Source organism: Heterodontus francisci, chromosome 41 (assembly GCF_036365525.1).
Source record: "Heterodontus francisci isolate sHetFra1 chromosome 41, sHetFra1.hap1, whole genome shotgun sequence".
NCBI classification, from domain to species: Eukaryota; Metazoa; Chordata; class Chondrichthyes; order Heterodontiformes; family Heterodontidae; genus Heterodontus; species Heterodontus francisci.
In genome coordinates this window covers 32459820-32482298 of record NC_090411.1, presented here as the reverse complement: position 1 = coordinate 32482298, position 22479 = coordinate 32459820, and the positions used below count along the sequence as shown (strand labels likewise).

Genomic DNA, 22479 nt, shown 5'->3' with positions numbered 1-22479 from the left:
TAATGGCGACCATGAAACCATTGTCAATTGTTGTAAAAACCCATCTGGTTCACTAATGCCGCTAAAGGGAAGGAAATCTGCCGGCCTTACCTGGTCTGGCCGACATGCGACTCCAGACTCCAATGTGGTTGACTCTTAAATGCCCTCTGAAATGGCCTCGCAGTTCAAGGGCAATTAGGGATGGGCAATAAATGCTGGCTTTGCCAGCGACACCCACAAACGAATTAAGAAAATTGGTGCAGTCACCCAACAGCACCAGCAGAGGGCAGTCCAAGGCTGCACTGAAAAATCTTGCTGCTGCCAGGTTTTGTTTCTGTTGATCAATGAGCAGAATGCTTGCATTCTGGCAATCCAGAGCCTTTAGTGTATGGGATGAGAGAGGAACAAAAAAAAAGGAAGAGTTGATCGCTTCATTTAGTTTTATTAAAATGCAAGAGAGGAACGTTTCAGTAACTCACTAAACACACTGCTTCCAACACCACAAAGCTACTATTTCTTGACAGATGATACTTTCACCATTGAAAATATAATGGAGTATTTCTGTTACTGTTATCCTTACCTCATCTGGTTGAGAGTCAGAGGGACAGTGGTCCAGGACCCTTTGTGAGCCCTCTCGGTCACTGGCTGCTGAAGTCCTCAAATCACGGGATCTCCTCCTGTGGCAGCACTGGGCTTCCGCGCAGGCCGCCACCAGCTGCTACCGAGGAGCAGACAGTGGAAGGATGAAGAACTAATGTGCAAAAGCGTGTGCATGTGATGGTGAGTGTGCATGGGGGCTGTGTGCAAGTGTGCAAAATGGAGCCCATGATAGAGTCCGTGTACATTCGTGAAAGCAGAAGAGACTGTGTACATGAGTGTGTGGGGCTGTGTGCAAGTGTGGAGATGGAGCACGTGACAGACAGTGACAGTCTGTATATCAGCAAGAGGACAGACTGGAGTGTGGATATATACACACAGGCAAGACATCAGTGTGAAAAACTGTGCATGCGCTCCCACACAAAGAATGAGAACGACATGTAAATGAGGAAGCTCCACCCAAAAACTAAACTATTCATAAAAAAATCCAAGATACAACATAGAGAGAGAGCACAGTAACCTGCCTGTGTTTATGATTAGGTCAGTATTTTAATATAGCAAATTAAAGTCACACATTTTACAATCACAAAAGAGATTTCAAGACAGAAAATCGACACTGCAGCACAGTACCAGCCAATAATGGGTGGGTTTAGAGCACTCCTCACTTCACAGGATACTGCTTACTGGCAAGGTCCCATCTTTTACATTTTTGACAATGAATGCGTCACTCAGCTCACTATCCTGTGGGGTGTTAGGGGTAGGGAGTTGTCTGCAAAGAAGTGTCTCCTGCAGTGTGAGGTTCACGGCAGCTAAAAACGTAAAGACATAGCTTTAGTCCAACACTGCAGCTCCTGGGGCGCTCCAGGGGCTGCGCTGGATCTGCCTGAATAGGACATCACACTTCCCTTGAAATGCTTGTTCTTGAATGCAGTTACAAGTATTTACTACACTCACTGTAGACAATGCACAAGGGTTGTGATGGGTGGTCTCTCACTCTCCCCTAACCAAAAGGTGTACACCACTGTGTCTGGGAGGAGGGGATAATTCTGGTAATTTACCGATAACCTCTAGGAACACACACACACTCTAGCCTTGGGGTATACTGCTGAAACACGATTCCAGCACCCCAATTAAACAGTGTTGCTCTGACACCAGCCCAACAAACTAGCAAAATCCTCTCACCTTAAAAGGATGTTGGGTTAAAAAGGTCAGTAAACGATATTTCTTTTCGAATGACATTTACATTAAACAATAGCCAACCCCCCTCAATCTGTAACGGCACATACTTCATTACAGGCACAAGACGTTGCTCACTCTTACTGTTCCAGTGCCAAGGGGAGAACAGCAGGAACTTCCCAATTAGTGAATCCCAAATCAAGTTCTGCACAAGTTTCTAGCGCAGGGCACTGCTCTATAATGAAAATTCTTGCGCTCATTAATAATAAGATTAACACTATGCAAATTAAAATGCTTTTGATTAGCCACTGTGCTTAGATCACAGCACTTGGAGCTTCCTGTTACTTTCATACCTTGGAAGTGATACAATTGATGTTACACAACCCACTGGGACCATCTGACTGGAAAATGAAGAACTGGTTTCATCATTCCTATTTGCAGAACCATGGGGAAAGAGCAGGGCAGTGAGACTGATTGGATAGTGCTGGGTATGATGGGCCGAATTACCTCCTTCTGTGCTGTCTGATTCTATGGTTTCCACCACAATCCAAATTGCTCACTGTTTATGGCAAAAGGCCTTCAAAGCTGGGGATCCGCCAGGACAGGGATGGGGGGGGGGGGGGGGTGAGATAAAGAGGAGTGCGTACCAATGGGTTCACAGGTTTAAGTCCGCCTTGGGCTGGGCCCCGAGAATTCTGTACCCTAATGATTTTCCCTGTCTGGATGGATCACCCATGGCATTGCTCACAGCAAGCCAAGCCTTCTGCTGTGTCGTGGCAGTGAGAACGTGGCGTGCTCCCTTTAAGGCTGCTGCTCAGTTACCCCACCCCCATTGAAGGAAGCAGCCTAGAAATCATCACAACAATGATCAAACCTCAGAAAATAGTTAATTGGCTGTGAAGAGCTTTTGGCCATCCTGAGGCAGTGAAAGGCGCTATAGAAATGAAAGTTCCCATTTGCTGACTGGGGTAAGGCTATTATCAGATATCAAGCCACTCTACAAATGCAACCCACCAACTGAAATTACATCTGTAATTGACAAGCATGAAATGACTGCCTGTCTCTTGAGAAAAAATATAATTTTGAAGCGTTGAAGTGTGACTGGCAGCTGAAGTGAGACACACCCTGGAGACGTTCTTATAGACTTGATATTTTACTGGTAGGACCACAAATGAATTGTCTATTTCTGTGTACAAATGAAATATTGCTTTCTGTGATTAGTCTCCTCATTCTCTCAACAGATTTTGGGAGGTTGAGATGGGTGACATCAGGACTGAAAGTGCACCAATATTAGTAGGGAGTTTCGATCACTGAGTGACGATGCTCTAGATGTAAAAAAAAGCACAGCCAGACTCATCCTATCATGGGGGTCTACCAGTATGTACTAAAATACATCTCCGAGGAGCCTCCATCACATGCTCATCTTCACTTTCGTCAAATTTGTGCATCATACCCAGAAAAGACAGAACAAAGGGACAGAAAGGGATAAAAAGTTTCTAGGGTGCCTGTCACACTTCAACATGTCAAATATATATATTTTTTCTAGAAAAAAAGACAGGCAGCCATTTCATCCTCACGTCAATCACAGATTTAATTTCTGTTGGTGGGAAGGGTTTGCATTGGCTTGAAGCTGTGGAAATTTACAAGCATCTCATCACACCCATACTGACTCCAGTTAACGAGAGAGAGAACTTGCATTTCTCTAGCACCTTCCTCTACCTTAGGATGGCCCAAAGCATTTCACAGCCTTTCGAGATTTTCATCACCCTGACTTCTGGGCTCCTTCCTCCATGGGGGGGGGGGAAGTAATTTTCTACTGGTGGCAGTGAAACTTTGCTCAGCAGCAGAGAATATCCTCAAATTGACCGAGGTGTTTAAGGAGTGTGATAAAAGTAGATAAACTACTTCCCTTGCTGAGGAGAACGCCCAACTTTAAAATTAGAGCCTGGCCGTCAGGGGGGTGATGTCAGGGAGCACTTCTTCACACAAAGGGTAGTGGAAATCTGGAACTCTCTCCCGCAAAAGGCTGCGGAGGCTGGATGGGTCAATTGGAAATTTCAAAACTGAAATTGATAGATTTTTGTTGGGCAACTGTAGTGGAACTGAGGTGGGTAGACTGACAGTGTGCCAAAGACCTCAGGATGTACCTACTTTCAGAACAAGGACCTTGTGGTCTCAAAAGCACAGGCCACTTTACACGTAGCTTCCTCTCAACAGCAGAATTAACTATTCTCGAGCATTGCAGCAAATAATAGGTGCTTTAAAAAACCCACATCATTTGGCTTACTACCAATCAGACCAGGGCAGGCACACTAGTTGCAAAGAAAATTTTTTTTTTTTTTTTAAAAAGTGTTAGATACAGAGTAAAGCTCCCTCTACACTGTCCCATTAAACACTCCCAGGACAGGTACCGCACAGGTTAGATAGAGTAAAGCTCCCTCTACACTGTCTAAACAATGTACTACAGGCCCAACTGAAGAAAAGCACATGTGATTTTTGCCATTTAGCAGACCAGCTATTCTCTGGCCTCGAGACGAGTGCGCCAATTTGATACAAAATTTATGGCAGCTTTCTCTGCTGGACCTGGGCCTACCAGCAAGAGGATCAAATGGTTTGGAATGTAATTTTTTTTATTTTTTTAAATAAAAAGTACCTCTTTGGGAACTCCAGTGAATTGGGTAAAAGATAAAAAAAACCTGCACAGGGTCAGGAATAGTGACATTACACTGAACATTCCCAACCAATTCAATTTTTGAGCAACATCAATAACTTATCACCATTCCCTCTGAATGGCACATTGGAAGATAAATTTGTAACACACATTTTCGAATAAACGTTCCGGCTACATTGACAACATAAAACTAGCATCCATTAAAGAAGGTCTTCCAACTGATTTTTAAATGGACTAAAGTCACATATCATTAAAAGGTGCAAAAGAACTTGGCTGCGTCTAGTCTGCAGTTTTCCCGTTACAGAGAGCGAATCAGAGGGTGTCTCAAGGACTCAACCCCAAATCTACCAGCTTCAATCAAAATACTTTACTAGAAAAAAGAGCTAGTGTACATAGAAATGTCTCAAAGCACTTAATTACTTTGAAGTAGTGTCTAAACATGTAGATTAATGTGCAGACATTTTGTGCAATAGCAAGATCCCACAAAAGCAATCAGGTGAACAACTAGCTAATCTGTACTGATTGCGAAGTTGAGGGAGGAACGTTGGCTGAGATATTGGGAGAACTCCCTGCTCTTCTTTGATTAGTGCAGTTGGTGGTGTTATCCAATGCATAAGAATGGACTGATTGGGCCTTGGCTTAATATCTCACTCAAAAACAAAAACAGTACCTCCGACAGGGCAGTGCTCGCTCAGTACTGCACTGGAATGTCCAGCTAGGTGATGTGCAGAGTGGGTCTGGAATGCCCGATCGTCAGAGTCAAGAAGTGAAAGCCTCATCACCCGAGCCAAGTTGACAACTTTTGTGACAACATATGGCATTCATGAGCTGGTTGCATGAATGCCTTAAACCTCCAAGTGGAATGTGGGAAATTAAAAAGGCGCTCATTGCCATCCATGAGAGGTCAGCGCAGGGTTGGGGAAGATAGAAAATGAGGCATTTGTTTCATGAGTTACATAGACTTTAACCACTCATGAGTGACAAGGTCTGAAGTTAACTAGCTCTCCTTCAGCAGTGGATTTCCCTGTTCTCTTCGCCACAGTTGCAAAATCAAGAGTGTTTCTGTCCTTCTCTCCTACCCGTCATTCCCCAACAGCCACACTTGTAAAACAGACATGGACTGCTGCCATAGTTACGGCTGACTAGCTGAATGACTATTGGAGTTTCTTTTTCCCACCTCCTGCAGCTCTGAAGAATGCAGTCGCAGTCACATAGAATAAATTCAGAGCCCCATACAGTGCAAGATAGCAGCCACTCGTTAGACTGTGTTACAGGCCACAGGCCTACAACACACTGGGGTTGTGGCCTCACAAGGACAGAGCAATGGGGAAAAATAAATTTAAAACTGTGCGGGGGCTGGAAAAGATTCTTTGTGAAGCAAAAGGATATTAATAAGAAAAATCACAATTCCCTTTGTAGTGAGATTCCTAGTGATGGCCAGCCAGTCTAATTCCTATATTTATTATCATAAAGCTACAGGCAGGGCTATCTGATTCAAACCGACCAGATCAAGTACCATTATGAAATAAGATCTTGGGGTTCATCGGGGGGTCGGGCGGGCGGGATCCAATTGCATTATTACCCCCTCTGCTGTGAAAAGCTCGACAGTCTCAGCTGCCAATACAGTTTGACACTGCATGTTGCTTTAGTTCACCAGCTCAAGGTGTTTCCCACTATTCCTGGCCAGTCTAGAATTGCTGACCTGAGAATTACAGAGTGCTGTAACCAGCCCATCTCCAGGCACCAATCAAAGTTTGGATGGATGCAGGCTTCAGTTTGTTTTGTGTTGTTACAGTAATGGGCTCCCACCACACTGGTTTTGTTTGAATTATGGACAATAGCAAACTGAAAGAATGAAGGCTTGGCTGAACTAGGGTCATGTGAGTTGACTACCAACTTTGGAGAACCAGGCGAACTTAAACTGGCACAAAAGCAAAATACTGCAGATGCTGGAAATCTGAAACAAAAACTGAAAATGCTGAAAATACTGAGCAGGTCAACTTAAATTGGCATTGTGGCTGGAGACCAATACATTGAGAGTCCACAGGAATGAAGCTCAGCAGCTGTTGGGTGTTCAATGGGCACATATTGAACATATCACTTTCCCACCATTGAGCTACATTTAAATCCTTCCATTAAGACTGGAGACCACTCACCCTCCCTTTTACCTTTGACAGAAAAAGAATCGGATTTCATTTGGATGACAAAGCTGGAGGGATGGATGGCAAAAGCTGCTTTACATACGGTTTACTGTACCCTCGCTGAAAGACCTGCCTCCCTCCCAAAATATATAGGGCTTTATATGCATAATTCTCCAGAAGAATTGCAAAAAGAGAGAGCTGCAGTCTAAAATGTTACAGTTCGTGCTCAATCTATACTAAAAGGTGTAACCAGTTCCCAACTGGTCTGCTAGCTTCCTTCAGAGTTCCAACAGGAACTGGGAACCAAAACAACACTCCTGCTTATGTTTACAACTATCCAGATCAATGCAGGGCCCGAGATGAAAGGATGCTGCCGACTTTTCAGGATTAACCCAATGGATTCGGTCTTGTTTCTGAAGCTGCTGTTGTAGTAAACCTCCTGGTCAAGGCTTTGGTGAAATTGTTTAAGTGTTCCTCGTTCAGATTGGGTCCCCCGTTGGGATTGAGCTTTCCCCCCCCTCCCACCACCACCACCCCGCCACTTACGGGCTCTGGCCAGACTCGATGGTGCCATCTTCCGTGTGCAAAATCTCGATGCTGCTGTCTGGCAGGCTGTGCGAGGCGCTGTCAGTCAGCTCTGACTCGTGCGTCTGGCTGGGGGATAGAGCTTGTGGGGAGCTGCCAGTGCCAGAGCCCAAGCCCGAGCTGGGGGTGGATGTGGTGTCCTCCACTAGGCCCAGGATCTGCTGCACGCTCCGCTGCAGCTGCTGTTCAAACAAAGAAAACACAATGATCAGCTCTCCAGGTCTGTGGACAATCTTCACTGGGGAGATAAGGGAGCATCTCTCATCTAGTGACATATCACTCATCCTCTCTCCAGCCCCCTCTCTGTCTGTTCCCCATGCTCCCTGCTCATCACCCACCCCCACCCTTCCCCATCCAAGGTGATGTGTCTTTTTTCAGGAGTTGATGGGCCTGTTGTTCATTTCCAGTTTTTTGTTATTTTAGATTTCTGCCTTTTTTTTTTTTAAATCCTTATTGTTTCCTTAATTTTCTCTCCAATTAATTTGTCTCCATTTGGGAAGATTTTCTCCCCATACTGTGCATCTTTCCATTGTTTAGCTCAGCTATTTTCAATCCCTAAATGGCTTATCGCCTCTTTGAAATAATCCACTGCCTGACACTCAGGGTTACCATCCTCCCCTCCCCAGGTTTTCCTCGTCCCTATATACAGTCTTTCCCTCTTTCCCAGCCTACAGTTGGGAAACACTGACCTATCTTTTCCCCTCTGCTGTTTGGATGCACATCCCGGTCCTGCAGCTAACCCTCTCACACAAAGACAGATCGCTCAGCATCACAGCTACGGGAGCACTGCACACTATCGCGGATGGCACCCGCCCCGCTCTCACACTCACCGGACAGACCGCTAGCTGGTGGAAGATGGCTTCAGCCCTGCACAAGATGTCCTCCACATTCAATCTCATGGTCAGCTCGTTGATGTGCTGCAAGGGAGCAGGAGAGGAGCTCAAATCCCAAAATCTGACCACTCATGGCTGGGCATCAATTATGACTGGCGCGGGTGTGGGAAGGGGAGAAAGTCTATTAGTTTGGCAGTCACCCGGGGCATTTAACTCCCAGCACTGCCCACAACACAAGTGGCAGTAGCAGAGATCTGGCAGTGAGGTGACCAATGCTTGCTTCCCCATCACAGGTTATGAGGTATTGGCAGGCGTCAACAATGGGGAAAGTAAAATGAGAAAACAAGAAGGAACAGACTAGAGCACAGATAGCATTGTCTAATGCCCCATTTGCCACCAAGCACATTGGTGAAGGTCGATCAGCAATATTATTTAGTGCAAAGGAGGAATTTGCATGTACGTAGCCATACACAACACACACGAATATCTCACCCACACTGAGCCATCGAGGGGAACGGAATTTAAGTCAACTGCAACTGCAAGCTTGACCATTTACTGTAGCAGGTCACTATGCACCGCCACCAAACACAGACTTCAACCCTCCTTATGATGAGATGGACTCAGGTCTGTTACCACTGGGCTTGTGAGGCTGGTAGCAAATATCATCCTAGAATTTCAAGGAAAGTGACTCCATGGCAATGAGGGAATCCTGAAGAGGTGATGGCAGAGTGCTCTGCTCACCCAGTTAACGGAGAGAGACCGAACACACAGAAAAGAGGAAATTTAGATTTTAAAATGAAGGTAATTAAACAAATTATTGAGCGTTTTACCTTAAGTATCTCATTGAAGCCATAGTTGGGGTTCATCAATGCATCTCGCTCCGAGTCAAGGATGGCACAGCAGACGAGCAGGTGGAAATTCGGACAAGGCTGCCCCGTCCATTGTACCTGCCGGCGAGGGCACGAGAACAGAACTCATCAGATGCCAGAGGCAGCAAAAATACTAGGTAACACCAAACCGCAACGATCTGACTAAACACAGAAACGGGTTCATGGAGGGAACAGTGCAGTCTGGGTTACGCTGCAGAGCAGTTTCTCGCCTTACAGTCAAACAGACAATCCCTCACTATAACGCACTAACATACCCAAGAATGAACAAAAAAAAACATTGACAGACCCATAGCAACACTCTCCCATATACAGAGGGGTGTAGGGTGTTGGATGCATCTGACTGCAACACACCTTTAAGCTGTGTTTCAATATTGTGATGATTACTCTCCCCATTTAAGTATCACATATGGTATCATTTTATGTAAAACACCTCCTTCCAGAGTGCCTGCAACCAGTAACTGGAAACAACACAAGAAGTGACACAGTCTGAGGATGATCACAGTATACACACAGCCTCTTCAACATCATAGAACATCTGCCTCATTTAAAGACAGATTGTATTGCTTTGTGAGACTATCAGAACTGCACAATTTGTAGGCGCAAAGATTATCCATTCAGCAGGTCACAGTTTATAAATGTACAATATGCAGACTGAGCGCGCTCACCTCCCACAGCCGCAGTATATCCGGGAAAGAGAACTCCCGCTTGAACCAGATGAGCAGCCAGCGGAAGCAGAAACACAAGTTTCCTGACTCTCTGGAATCTGGTGAGAGAGAGAGAGAGAGAAGAGGCATCAGGAATATTGCTGCATAACAAGGCCAGGAACAGCCTTCACACATCATGGGAGCATCAGAAACAACCCCCACCCCCCCCAACCAACCACAAAAGGACACCAAGGCCAAAACCTCCCCTGAGGGCATCAGGAGGAATATGGTGCTCAGAACCAAAGGATATCAGGAATATCTCCTTCAGAGGGCAAACTGGTCAAAATGAACCACATAAAGAAACAACAGAATACCGGAGACATCAGAAAAACCAATGGCAGTCTGTATGGACAATTATTATTAAATACACCAGTGGGTTTTTTTATTTTGAGTTTCTGTTCCTATTGTGGTAGGTTCCAGTTCCAGGGTTCCTAGCAACCCTGCAGTTTCACTCAAATCGCTATACATCACAAACGGTGAAAACAGTGAGTGTCAACAGGCTATTTAACCATGAAGCCTGAATCTCTCTCAAACTATCCCCAAATGCACAGAAGCAGCTCTGGAACACAGCCCAAGGCCTGGGAGCTGATGGTGAAGCTATTTATCTTGCGATCTCTGGGAAAGAGGCTGCAGGCACAGTGCCAGTTGCTAATGCTATGACATTCTTGCTCCCATTGGATGCAGACGGTCTACACTGGTTTCAATTAACAGCTGTCAAAGAAAAGAATTATCAGCTCTGTTTATGCTACATTCAGGCTGAGGTACTGAAGCTGATTGTATTCCTGTGTGTATGTGTGGTCTGTGTGAGCTCGTGCGGACGTCTTTCTGTCTGCGTGCCTGCGTCAGCGAGAGTTATAAATATCAGAGTGTTTGCTCGCGAGGATGAGAGAAGCAAAGAGAGCAAAGCCAGACATACGCAAAAGCCACAAACACAAAAAGCTTCCAGTATTCTTTTTCCTCAACAGTTTTTTTTGTAAGTTTCCTGTTTGAAGGGGTTAACTTCTCGCTGGGCAATGCATCCAAGGGCAACGTCTCCCTCTGGCATCTCATGCAAATAACCAATCTTCATGCATGAGCATCTACATGGAGGTTGCCATGCTATTCAACTGCCGTCGGCATCACAATTGATTGCGCTCCGGTCAACTCACACTTTCAAGGAGCAGGCACATGAATGTTGATGAGGAGCATGAGCTTTGGCTGACTATTAGGTAGTCTAGAGGCATCCAATAAGAGAACAACATACCTGCCTCAGGGGGAGTGCAACAAAAGGTTCATTAGACTAATTCTTGGAATGTGGGGTTGTCTGTGAGGAGAGATCGAGTAGACTAGGCCTATATTCCCTAGCGTTTAGAAGAATGAGAGGTGATCTCATTGAAACACAAAATTCTTAAGGGGCTTGACATGGTGGATGCTGAGAGAATGTTTCCCCTGTCTGGGGAATCTAGACACGGGGTCACAGTCTCAGGAGGAGTTGACCATTTAGGACTGAGCCGAGGAGAAATTTCTTCACTCAAAGTGTTGTGGATCTTTGGAATTCTTTACCCCAGAGGACTGTGGATGCACATTTGTTACATATATTCAAGTCAGAGGCTGATAGATTTTTAGATTTTAAGGGAATCAAGGGATAGGGTGGGAAGGTGTCGCCGAGACAGATGATCAACAATAATCCTAGTGAATGGCAGAGCAGCCTTGAAAGACTGAATGACATACTCCTACTCTTATTTCTTATGTAGCATGAGATTGAAACTGATTCCCAACTTACTCACTGTACTGAAGCAAGAAGTAGTAATAAAAATAATAAATCCAAGAAGGAATTCAGGAGAAACTTCTTTACCCAGAATGTGGAACTCGCTACTACCTGGATTGGTTAAGGTGAAAAGCATAGATGCAGTTAAGGGGAAGCTCGATAAGCATGAGGGTGAAAGGAATAGGGCAAGTTCATAGGGTGAGATGAAGGTGCGTGTGGAGCATAAATCCCAGTATAGACTAGTTGGGCTGAATGCACTGTTTCTGTGTTGTCAACTCTATGTAAGATACTGTACATGAGGCCACCTCCTTATGTCAGGCTCAAAGGTCCTCCACATTGCACTTATAAAATGTATAAGAGAAACAATGAATGTTAAAATTATTGATTTCAGAAACAGTTGCAAAGTACAAAATCCTTCCAATGGCATTACCAGCTCTGTGAAGGCAGAGTGTGGGGCAGTCATCAAAGAATTAGAATGTGGGGCTGTACAGCCCAGAACAGGGCGCTGGCTTTACTCACTAACCTAGAAAGTCACAGAGGGCAGAGTCAAGCACTCTCAGCAGCAGGGCCAACTTTTCTAGCTGTTCCTTCATACTCTCTTGACTCTCTTCAAAGTTACGGTGCTGTGAACAGAGGGGAGAGATAGACGGTTAACACTGCACTATGATGGGAAGGATTTACACAGCCAGAAAAATACAGGCACGACCAGAGATTAAACTATTCGCTCAGCATTAGTATCTCACTATCAGAGGTACTCCTGAAAATAGTAAATAGAAACAGAAAACACTGGAAATGCTCAGCAGGTCTGGCAGCATTTGTGGAAAGAAAAACAGTTAACATTTCAGGGTGATGATCCTTTCGCCAGTTCTGACAAAAAGGTAATCGACCTGAAACATTAACTCTCGTTTCTCTCTCCACAGATGCTGCCAGATCTGCTAAGTAGTTCTGGCATTTTCTATTTTGTTACACATTTCCTGCATCCGCAATATTTTTCTCCTGAAAATAAGGTAGGTTAAAACATCACACAACACCCACCAGATATATACAGCCTCACACCATGTACCAACTACGGAGCATTAATTACATCACTCACTAGCAATAGAGAGGTTCACAATTGTTAATTCTATACCTAATAAGAACAGAGTAGAACCCTCCTAAAAAAATATTGTAAATTACTATTATCCAGGAGTGAATTCAAGGCTGAAATCTAATTGAAAGGTTCAGATGAGTTAGAAATGACACCAGTTTGGTTTATACATCACTTGTACCTCTGTTGTTACTTCCTTTTTAATCACTGTTAGGGAGCAATTATTTACTGCTAAAAATGCATGAGGGATGGAGCTCAAACTGTTGTGATGCAACTATTGGGCCCCTCTTTTGCTCACTCTCTGATGAAGGGTTTGGGCTCAACTGTGTTGACTTAAACGAGACACATGCTAATCAGACATGCACTGGTGGAAGAGACTTGGGCCAGGTGTCTCAGTTTGGTGTGAAGCTACAACAAACGTTTGAGTACAGCATATTCTACCATCCTGCTCCTGCATTGTAACAAGTGACTCTGCTTTAAAAGTACTTCGTTGGCTGTAAAGCACTTTGGGAGGTCCTGAGGTCACGAAAGGTGCTATATAAAATGCAAGTCTTTCTTTCTGTTCAGGTTATTCCTGGTGTTCAGAGCACTCACCACTCGCTCCATGAAGCCCGTGAAACACCAGAAGGAGTCGACTTCGTTCTGTGTGACGTAGAGTATCGGAGAGAGGAGGTCGCTCATTCCCTGAACGTAGCCTGCACAACAAGCAATATTGTAAATGTTCAGCTTGTGGAGAGGGTGCGGAGGAGATTTAAGAATGCTAACTGGAATGAGAGACTTCAGTTATGTGGAAATACTAGAGGTGAGGCTGTTCTTAGAACAGGGAAGGTTAAGGGGAGATTTCAATTAAAGGTTTTGATAGTTTCTCCTTATTTGCTTCCATTTCCAGTGACAGGTGGGTCAGTAATTAGAGGGCACAGATTTAAGATTATTGGCAAAAGAACCAAAAAAGGGAGATGAAAATAATTTTTATGCAACGTTGTGATCTGAAAAGCTTGAAAGGGCAGTGGAAGCAGATTTAATATATTTCAAAAGTGAATTAGATAAATACTTAAAAAAGGAGAAATCTGCAGGGGTACGGGAAAGAACAAGGAGAGTGGGGCTAATTAGATAGCTCTTTCAAAGAGCTAGCACAGGTACAATGGGTGGAATGGCCTCATTCTGTGCTGTGTGCTCTTGATTGTGTGTACTAGCATTCCTTCTTCAATCAGTAACAGTAAAAGCAGGTCGTTCATCTCATCGCTATTTGAGAGATTTTGTTGTATGTAGAACAGTCACCATGGGCTGAAACTTCATGCCACCCCAGCGGGTCGGATGGTGGCGTGGGGCGGCGTAAAATTGAGCAGGAGGTCTACCCGCCCCGCTTCCGCCTCACGGTATCGGGCGGGGGGTGGGACACGGCCCACCCGCCCGAGGTCAATCAAGGCCCTTAAGTGCCCACTTAAGTGACACCCACCCCCCCCCACCTCCCAAACGACCACTCCAGCCTCACCAAGAAAAGACTGATCCCCCTGAGGAGGCATGCCCCTACTTACCTTCCCTCCTGGATCCATGGCTTCAACTGGGCTGCAGTCCCAGCAGTGGCCACCGCTCCTGGTGGCGCTTCTGGGACTAAGAGCTGCCGGCCCGCTGATTGGCCAGCAGCTCACCGAGGCAGGACCTCCTCCCTCAAGTGGGTGGAAGTCCTGCCTTGGGACAATTAAAGCCTGGGGACCCGTAAAATGCAGGACGGATCCCCGGGCTAGGGGGAAGCGGGTTCGCCACTGGCTTTCACGTTGGTGGCGAATTCCCGTCCACCCAAGGTAAAATCCAGCCCCATGTCTGCCATATGACAATTTGCATTTATACGGCGCCTTTAGCTTAGTAAATGCTTTACAAAAAGCCTGACAGTGGACACTGAGCGGTGGAGATCAGCTCAGACCAGGCTGATAGGGGAACGGAACCTAGCACATGATAGGATGAGTTAGAGGTTTATTCAGGGTAGATAGGAAGGTTTGAAAAAGAGTTTAGGGTCAAGCAATTCATTATGAGATTGGACCTTTTGATTCAGCCAAGTAGGAGGATTAGAATGGTGGCAGGGCAGGTGCAGAGTTTTTTTTTGTCAGGAGCAGAACAGAATGGCTTTGATCTTGCAGAATGTTGAAAGAAATTCTGGATCATTCAGGATTTGATGTGGGATAAGTGGTCAGACTACCCTGGTAGCTGTAGGACTAGAGGGTGATACTGGAGAGGTAGAGCTGTGCATCATCAGTACACAAACAAAGGCAAATGCCCCATGTCTAATGATGATGTTGCTGATGGACAGCATTTGATTGAGGGGTGGGAATGGGAGATGGTTATTAAATTATACAACGTCCTGGGCTTTATAAATAGGGGCATAGAGCATAAAACCAAGGAAGTTATGATGAACCTTTATGAAACACTGGTTCGGCCTCAACCGGGCACCACACTTTAGGTCAAGGCATTAGAGGCAGTGCAGAAAGGATTTACAAGAATGGTTCCAGGGATGAAAAAACTTCAGTTATGTGGATAGATTAGATAAGCTGGGGCTGTTCTCCTTAGAGAAGATTATGAGGAGATTTGATAGAGGTGTTCAAACCATGAGGGGTCTGGACAGAGCAGATATGGATAAACGGTTCCTGATGGCAGAAGGGTCAAGAACTAGGAAACACGCATTTAAGGTCATTGCCAAAAGAAGCAACGGTAACACGAGGAAAAACCTTTTTAAACAGCGACTGGTTAGGATCTGGAACGGACTGCCCAAGTGTGTGGATGTAGATTCAATTGTGGTTTTCAAAAGAAAATTGGACAGTTATTGGAAGAGGAAAAAATTGTACGAGTATGGGGAAAAGACAGGGAAGCAGGACTAAGTGAGTTCTTTTTGCAAAGAGCAGCACAGACACGACAAGCCAAATGGCTGCCTACTGTAACCATTCTATGATTCTATGACATGTAAGGATGAGGTGACCATGCAGGAGTTGGGGGGGATAAAAGAGTGCGGTGAGGGAAGCCATCGCAAGAAATATGATAAGTGTGCTGGGGCAGTTGAAAGTGGAATTAAGGGAGGATGAGTGTTGAGTTAACAAGGGTCATTTATTGGTGAAGAGGTTTTGAAAAACACAAGGCACCATACTAATGTAAACCCTTTTTTTCTTGTTTTCAAACTAATTCTGAGATTAATAAATGCACAATGTTCTCCTGATCGGCAATCCCATCGTCACCCACTGTGCTTGCTAACATTGGGAACCAATCTACCAATGTAATTTAAAGTTCTTTGCATTCTGACCAATTGTGTATGCCTAAATTCTTTTGCGTCACCATCCCTTCAGTTGCCTATGCTCTAAGCTCTGGTATTCCCTCCCTAAACCTCTTTACCTCTCTCGCTTCTCCTTTAAGACCTTAAAACCTACCTCTTTGACCAAGCTATTGGCCACATATGCTTATATCTTATGCAGCTCATTGTCAATTGTTGTTTAATTATGCTCCTGCGAAGCGCCTTGGGACTCTCTGCCACATTAAAAAGGTGCTATTTAAATGCAAGTTGTTGCCATTTGAAGCTACTGATGGCTTCAGTCAGCAGCTCGTGTGCGTGGGAAGACTGAAAGCAGATCCTTACCTAGATCGAAGTTGTACATGCAGTAAGTCATCAGCACGTCATTCAGCAGCACCAGGCCCGGGTTGTCATTCCCCTCGTAGAACTTGTTGCTGCGATCAGTCCTGCTGACGTCCCGTTCTACAATGAAAAATAATTTCAGCATTCAGTCGCCAGAACGAACCCTGAACATTTAGCCGTGCAGACCAGCAGCTCCCCAGATTGGATTTCCAGATTGTGCTGAGTTCCAGGGTGGAATTCTGTACATCGACACCTCTGATTGAGAAGTTCTGACTCATGGCACCCAAACCAGATTAGGTCTCCTTCTCAGTCCAGGCTCTGTCTGCTCCAGTTAAACTGAGTGGGGCCTGTTACCCCAGGATACTTACTTTATAGTTAAAAGGGCCGCAGTAGGGTGCTTGAGAGTTACGATCTAGGTACCCAACTCATAGCACCTGACAAGCACTGATGCTAAATCCAATGGCTGATATGACTGCAGGCTGCTTCAAGGGTTGTGGATGATACAGTCAGGTTGCAGACTGATCACTTACAGCACTGAACATATGCCAAACTTGCTGTGCGTATTTGAGAGAGTGTGCCTTATGGTGGGTGTTGCACTCATAGGAACACCATCACAGCGAGCATTTCAGCGACTCAAGGTGGCAATTCACTATGCCTTCGCAATAGTAGCCAATCAGTGCAATCCTGCCAGCGATGCCCATATCCCACTCACAAAAGAATAAATAAAATCGCCGCAGCTGTATTTCCAACAGTGGGTTACATGGTGCACACAATCGGAGTAATTTCAACTTAACATTTTATTAAATCTTAGAATGGTTATAGCACAAAAGGAGGCCATTCGGCCCATCGAGCCCATGTCGGCATTGCAAGAGCAATTTAGCTAGTCCCACTCCCCGGCCCTTTTTACGTAACCCTGCAATTTTTTTTCCCCTTCAGGTGCTTATCCAATTCCCTTTTGAAAGCCACGACTGAATCTGCCCCCACCACACTCTCAGGCAGTGCATTCCAGACCCTAACCATCACTGCATAAAAAGGTTTTTCCTAATGTCGTCTTTGCTTCTTTAGCCAATCACTTTAAATCAGTGTCCGCTAGTACTCGACCTTTACGCCAATGGGAACAGTTTCTCTCGAGCTACTGTGTCTGGACGCCACATGATTTTGAATGCCTCTGTCAAATCTTCTCTCAACCTTTTCTTCTCCAAGAACAACTCCAACTTACTGGACTAGAGGCTTAATTGTTCCCTCCGCACCACCACCTCCCCAGCTTATCTACCAATTGTTTTCAATTCCACCCTGTCCTGAAGGTGTTGCGTGTCCAGTGCTCTTTGCTGGGATACAATTCCATGGCACCTGTTGCCCTGTAGTATTCCCCTAGGGGTATATTACTTAGAGGAGAGCCTGGCAGGGAGTGCTGGTAAGCTATTCACCAAATCGGGAAATTCTATAGGAGATCTGCAAGGCTACGGACCAGGTGCTGGAAGGTGGGATTAGATTTGGCGGCTTGTTTTTTCAGCCAGCACAGACGCCATGGGCTGAATGGCCTCTTTCTGTTCCGTTACATTTCCATGGTTCTATCGCTGACTCCTGCAGATTGATTTAAAAGTCCACTCTCCCCTCCAATAAACTCACCAATCAGGCTCTTGTATGCTCGCAGCAGGGAATTCCGACGTTCCTGATCCTCCGTCACAGACTTCCACTGCAGTTTCATCCGGAAATATTCATCCCTAAAGAAACCACCCACGCGAGTTAGCAGAGAAAAGCGGAAGCTCGTGCAGTGCAGGGAACGGAAAAGATCCCCTCAAGAAGCCAGGAATTTGAAACTTGCAGATGCATCTCACTTTGACTGGCTGGAATGGGACAAGGAAGGAGCACACGTCAAGTGAACCACTAGGGTGACAGGACGAGGAGGCAATAGTAGCCAGTTTCAGGCATTCCAGCACTCCCAGGTCAGAAAAAAAACCACAAGTTTAATAGAGGGTAAAGTTTCACCATTGCGTAACCAGGACTCACAGCTCATTTACAACATGGATTAGATTCAAGGTGAAAGACTCTCTGCACTGTTTCAATCACTGAGTATCAGTCCTTCCAGCATTTCCAATTCCCCCAGCCAGCATTCTTGCGCGTTCCAGGCAAAAATGTAAAAATTCTCATCCTCGTTTCTCAAATTCCTCCATGGCCTTGCCCCTCCCCTATCCCTGTAAACTCCTCCAGCCCCATAACACTCCTAGATCTCTGCGCTCCTCCAATTCTGGCCTCTTGTACCTCCTCCATTGACAACTGTGCCATCAGTCGCTTAGGTCCCAAGCTATGGAATTCCCCAAGCCCCCCTCTCCTCCTTTAAAACACTCCTTAAAACCTACCACTTTGACTAAGCTTTTGGTTACCTCGCATAATCTCTCTCTATGTGGCTCAGTGTCAGAAAACACACCTGTGCAGTGCCTTGGGATGTTTTACAACGTTAAATGCAAATTATTATTGTTGTATAACCAACAAATCAGCGTCAACTTGTTCTAAACTTGGGTGCTCAGTGCTTTGGATTCACACCAGCTCAGAACTTGACAGACTTACCCCAAACTTACTACACGTATGACCTTTACTGCCAGCAGAGAAATGGGTAAACTTTCATCCCACAAATGTGGACTCAAATGAAACTCAGCTCTAAACGGAAGTCCTTTAACCAAATCCACTACCCATGAATCCCCTCACCTCTCTAGTTAACTGCTTGCTACTGCAACATCAACAAAGAGGGCGGCACAGTGGCGAGGGCGGCACAGTGGTTAGCACCGCAGCCTCACAGCTCCAGGGACCCGGGTTCGATTCCAGGAACTGCCTGTGTGGAGTTTGCAAGTTCTCCCTGTGTCTGCGTGGGTTTTCTCCGGGTGTTCCGGTTTCCTCCCACAAGCCAAAAGACTTGCAGGTTGATAGGTAAATTGGCCATTATGAATTGTCACTAGTGTAGGTAGGTGGTAGGGAAATATAGGGACAGGTGGGGATGTTTGGTAGGAATATGGGATTAGTGTAGGATTAGTATAAGTGGGTGGTTGATGTTCGGCACAGACTCGGTGGGCCGAAGGGCCTGTTTCAGTGCTGTATCTCTAATCTAATCTAAAGTTGCACCTCTGCATCTGACCAACAGTTGAGCATAAATATACTAATAACAGACACTGCTTCTTGCCCCCACTCATAAACGTCTCCCTTTCAACGTAGGTCACAGTGAAACTGCTCCTTACGTTTTTTGCTTCACCACAGCTTTGCGTTCCTCAGCTGTGCTGTCCCAGGGGTAGTATCCCAGCAGGAATTTCCAGACTTCCCGACGGATGCTGTGGCACAGTCCCTGCCAGAGGAGATTAAAGGAATAATGAATAAATTAGACACACTTTAAGGGGTTTTGATACAGTAAATGAGGAGAACCTGTTTCCAGTGGCAGAACCGTCAGTAACCATATTTAAGACAATTAGCAAAAGAGCCAAGGGAGAGGAAGAGAATTTGTTGTTAGTCCAGCGAGCTGTTATATGAAATCCGCTGCCGGAAAAGGCAGTGGAAGCAGATTCAATAGTAGCTTTCAAGTGGGAATTGCAAATATACTTGAAGATGGGAAAACTGCAGGGTTAGAGGGAAAAGAACAGGACAGTAGGACTAATTTGGCAGTCCTTTAAAGAGGTGGGCTGAAAGGCCTCCTTTTGTGTTGTATGATTCCAGGACTTATTTGTGACCAGTGTACCTAAATGACAGCAGCATAAAATAAAAAATGTTATACACAGAGGACGAGGACACCTCAATTACGAACCTGTAGAAGACTAAGTATCGCACGGTGTCATGAGGGCCCAAAATAAATGCGGCAAGATACCAGAATGCCAGTAAAGAAAGAAATTACATCTATATAGTGCCTTTCACATATACAAAATCCCAAAATACTTTACTGCCAATGAAGCACTTTTGAAGTGTAGTCACTGTTCTAATGTAGGAAACAGGGCAACTAATATATGAACAGCCAGGTCCCACAAACAGCAATGAGACAAATTACCAGATAATCTGTTTTGCTGGCATTTGTTGAGATTTAAGATAATTTGCAGAAGAACGTGGGTGGGAGAAAAGAGAAGTGGAGATTTTTCTTAATGCAGCGAGTTCGGCTGAATGGCCTTCTGAACTGTACGATTGTTTGATTTTGTGCTCGAGTCCAGAAATGGGCTGGAACCCAAGAACTACTGGCTCAGAGGAGAGAATGCCATTAGGAGGCCAGTACAACTCCCTGTCCTACTGTGCTGAGGTTAGGCTTGTTCTTTCCTTCTCTGACCCATGACATCAAACGGTTTGAGCATATTACAATTTTGCAGCTCGTCTACTACTCAATTTGTTTTAAATTTAAATCCTCCCACAATTTTATTTGCATTCAAAGGATAGGGATATTGACAGGGTAAACTGAAAACTTTCTGGCATATCAGCATTAACCACTACCAGGGCAGGTACGGCAGGAGGTAGATACACAGTAAAGCTTCCTCTCCAACACATCACAAAAGCAGGTTACCGGCCAGAGATCAGGACCCTGATATCTCCTCCTTTATGTTGATACACTGGATTCTGATTTTAGTCCAAAGTCAGTGAAAACTCACTCTTTGAGTCATTCTCCTACCATCTCCCACCTATCACAGGGCAATACCACATTCATCTGCTTAGGTGAGCACCCATTCCCTGAGCCACAGAACCACCCCCCTCTTCCCCTCATAACGTGGTCTGCTCCTCTTCACCGAAAATATCCAATAATTCAAAAAAAAAAACACTAAATCCCTACTTTGCTGTTATTTATGTTGCTAAGTTATAACATAATTTGAATTTCTAACATTAGGTTATTAGGAGCAGACTGTATTTCACCATAATGGCATGAAATGCTCTAGAAACCAACACATAAACTAATGATGAATTCACCTACTCCTTTGAAAATCTTTTTCTTCAGTTCTTCCACATCCTGAACTCTTCCCTCTGGGTCCAGATGTTTTTCCCACTCCGCAGCTGTTAGAGTCTCTTGCCTCTGTACAGTGGGCCGCTGACCCAGATCAGCTTGCTGCAAAGAAGGTCAGAATGATCTTAACGGGGGGAGCATGGGAGATCTCTCTTTAAAAAATTTAAACAAAATGAAGATGCCAACGGGACATTTCCGCCTCACCCCTTCTGCTTCTTATGACACCCCCTCTTCCCCTCATAATATGGCATAGCATAGATGCATTTAAGGAGAAGGTAGATAAACATATTAGGGAAAAAGGAATGGAAGGTTATATTGATGGGGTTAAATGAAAAGGATGGGAGGAGGCTTGTGTGGAGCATAAACACCAGCATAGACCTGTTGGGCTGAATGGCCTGTTTCTGTGCTGTAAATTCTACGTAATTCTATGTGGCCCAAGGAGAGAGGTTACCTCGTTTGCAAAATTCCTAATACAACATCAATTTACTACACAGAAACAGGCCATTCGTCCCAATTAGTCTATGCTGTTGTTTATGCTCCACACAAGCCTCCTCCTACCCTACTTCATCTCACCTCAGCAACATTTTTTTTTAAATTCCTTTCTCCCCAGCATGCTTATCTAGATGTTCCTTATCTTGCAACGCTATTTACCTCAACTGCTTCCTGCGGTAGTGAGCTCCACATTCTAACCACTCGCTGGATAAAGAAGTTGCTCCTGAATTTCTTATTGGATTTATTAATGACTATTTTACATTGATGGTCCCTAGTTTTGGACTCCCCCATACTTGGGAACATCTTTCTCCATTGCCTATCAAACCCTTCCATAATTTTAAAAGATTGTCTCTCATCCTTATCTTCTACTGTGAAAAGAGCACCCAGCTGTTCAATCCTTCCTGATAGTTCTGGTGTCATCCTCGCAAATCATTTTTGCACCTTCTCTATTCTTTTTTTGGAAAAAATAGAGAACCCAGCACAGTCCTCCAAGTGTGGTCTAACCAATGCTCTATATAAGTTTATGTATTATATATGGCTTTCATGTTTCCTTATTTCACTTCATAAAATGCACCTTGTACTAAGGAGTATAGAATTACAGAAAATAAATCCTTGCATTTTATCTTGTGGTTAATCATATTTCCTTGTTAGTTCTCTCAGCCTCTTCACATTAGCATTGAATCCTTGCTGATGTCTACTTCCATGGGCAACAGACCTCCAGTGGTGCCACATCTACGTGACCACAAATGTGTCAACAGACTGTTCTATCTTGAACAGCATCACAGCCAAAGCCAATTGTGTTCACTTCCAAGTTACACACAAGATAATTATGGATGAGTTCAGTTCACCTTAGGGCATCCATGCAGAAAGATGCTGAAGTCCTGTCACTGTGGGACCCAACAGACCATCACTGAATTGTAAACAGGAGCAGGAACGCTGCCCAATTCCTCCCTCTCTGATTCAGGGTTGCTGAGCACCGGCTCTCATAGCCTTGGCTGAGATTCGTG

The 22479-nt window shown here is 44.9% G+C and overlaps 1 protein-coding gene across 2 annotated transcripts in view; it reads right to left on the bottom strand.

Annotated features, from left to right (window-relative positions):
• Positions 1–1105: 1105 nt before the first annotated feature.
• Positions 1106–22479, bottom strand: part of tbc1d17 (TBC1 domain family, member 17) — a 34901-nt gene continuing 13527 nt past the window's right edge. For both annotated transcript variants that reach the window (XM_068019738.1, XM_068019740.1), the window contains exons 8-17: positions 20951–21082; positions 19254–19357; positions 17653–17747; positions 16027–16143; positions 13005–13105; positions 11847–11946; positions 9538–9635; positions 8813–8929; positions 7980–8066; positions 1106–7331 (exon numbers count right to left, since the gene is read on the bottom strand). In XM_068019738.1, coding sequence (XP_067875839.1) covers positions 7107–7331; positions 7980–8066; positions 8813–8929; positions 9538–9635; positions 11847–11946; positions 13005–13105; positions 16027–16143; positions 17653–17747; positions 19254–19357; positions 20951–21082 — 1176 coding nt within the window. In that variant the 3' untranslated portion in view covers positions 1106–7106. The remainder of the gene's footprint in view (positions 7332–7979; positions 8067–8812; positions 8930–9537; positions 9636–11846; positions 11947–13004; positions 13106–16026; positions 16144–17652; positions 17748–19253; positions 19358–20950; positions 21083–22479) is intronic.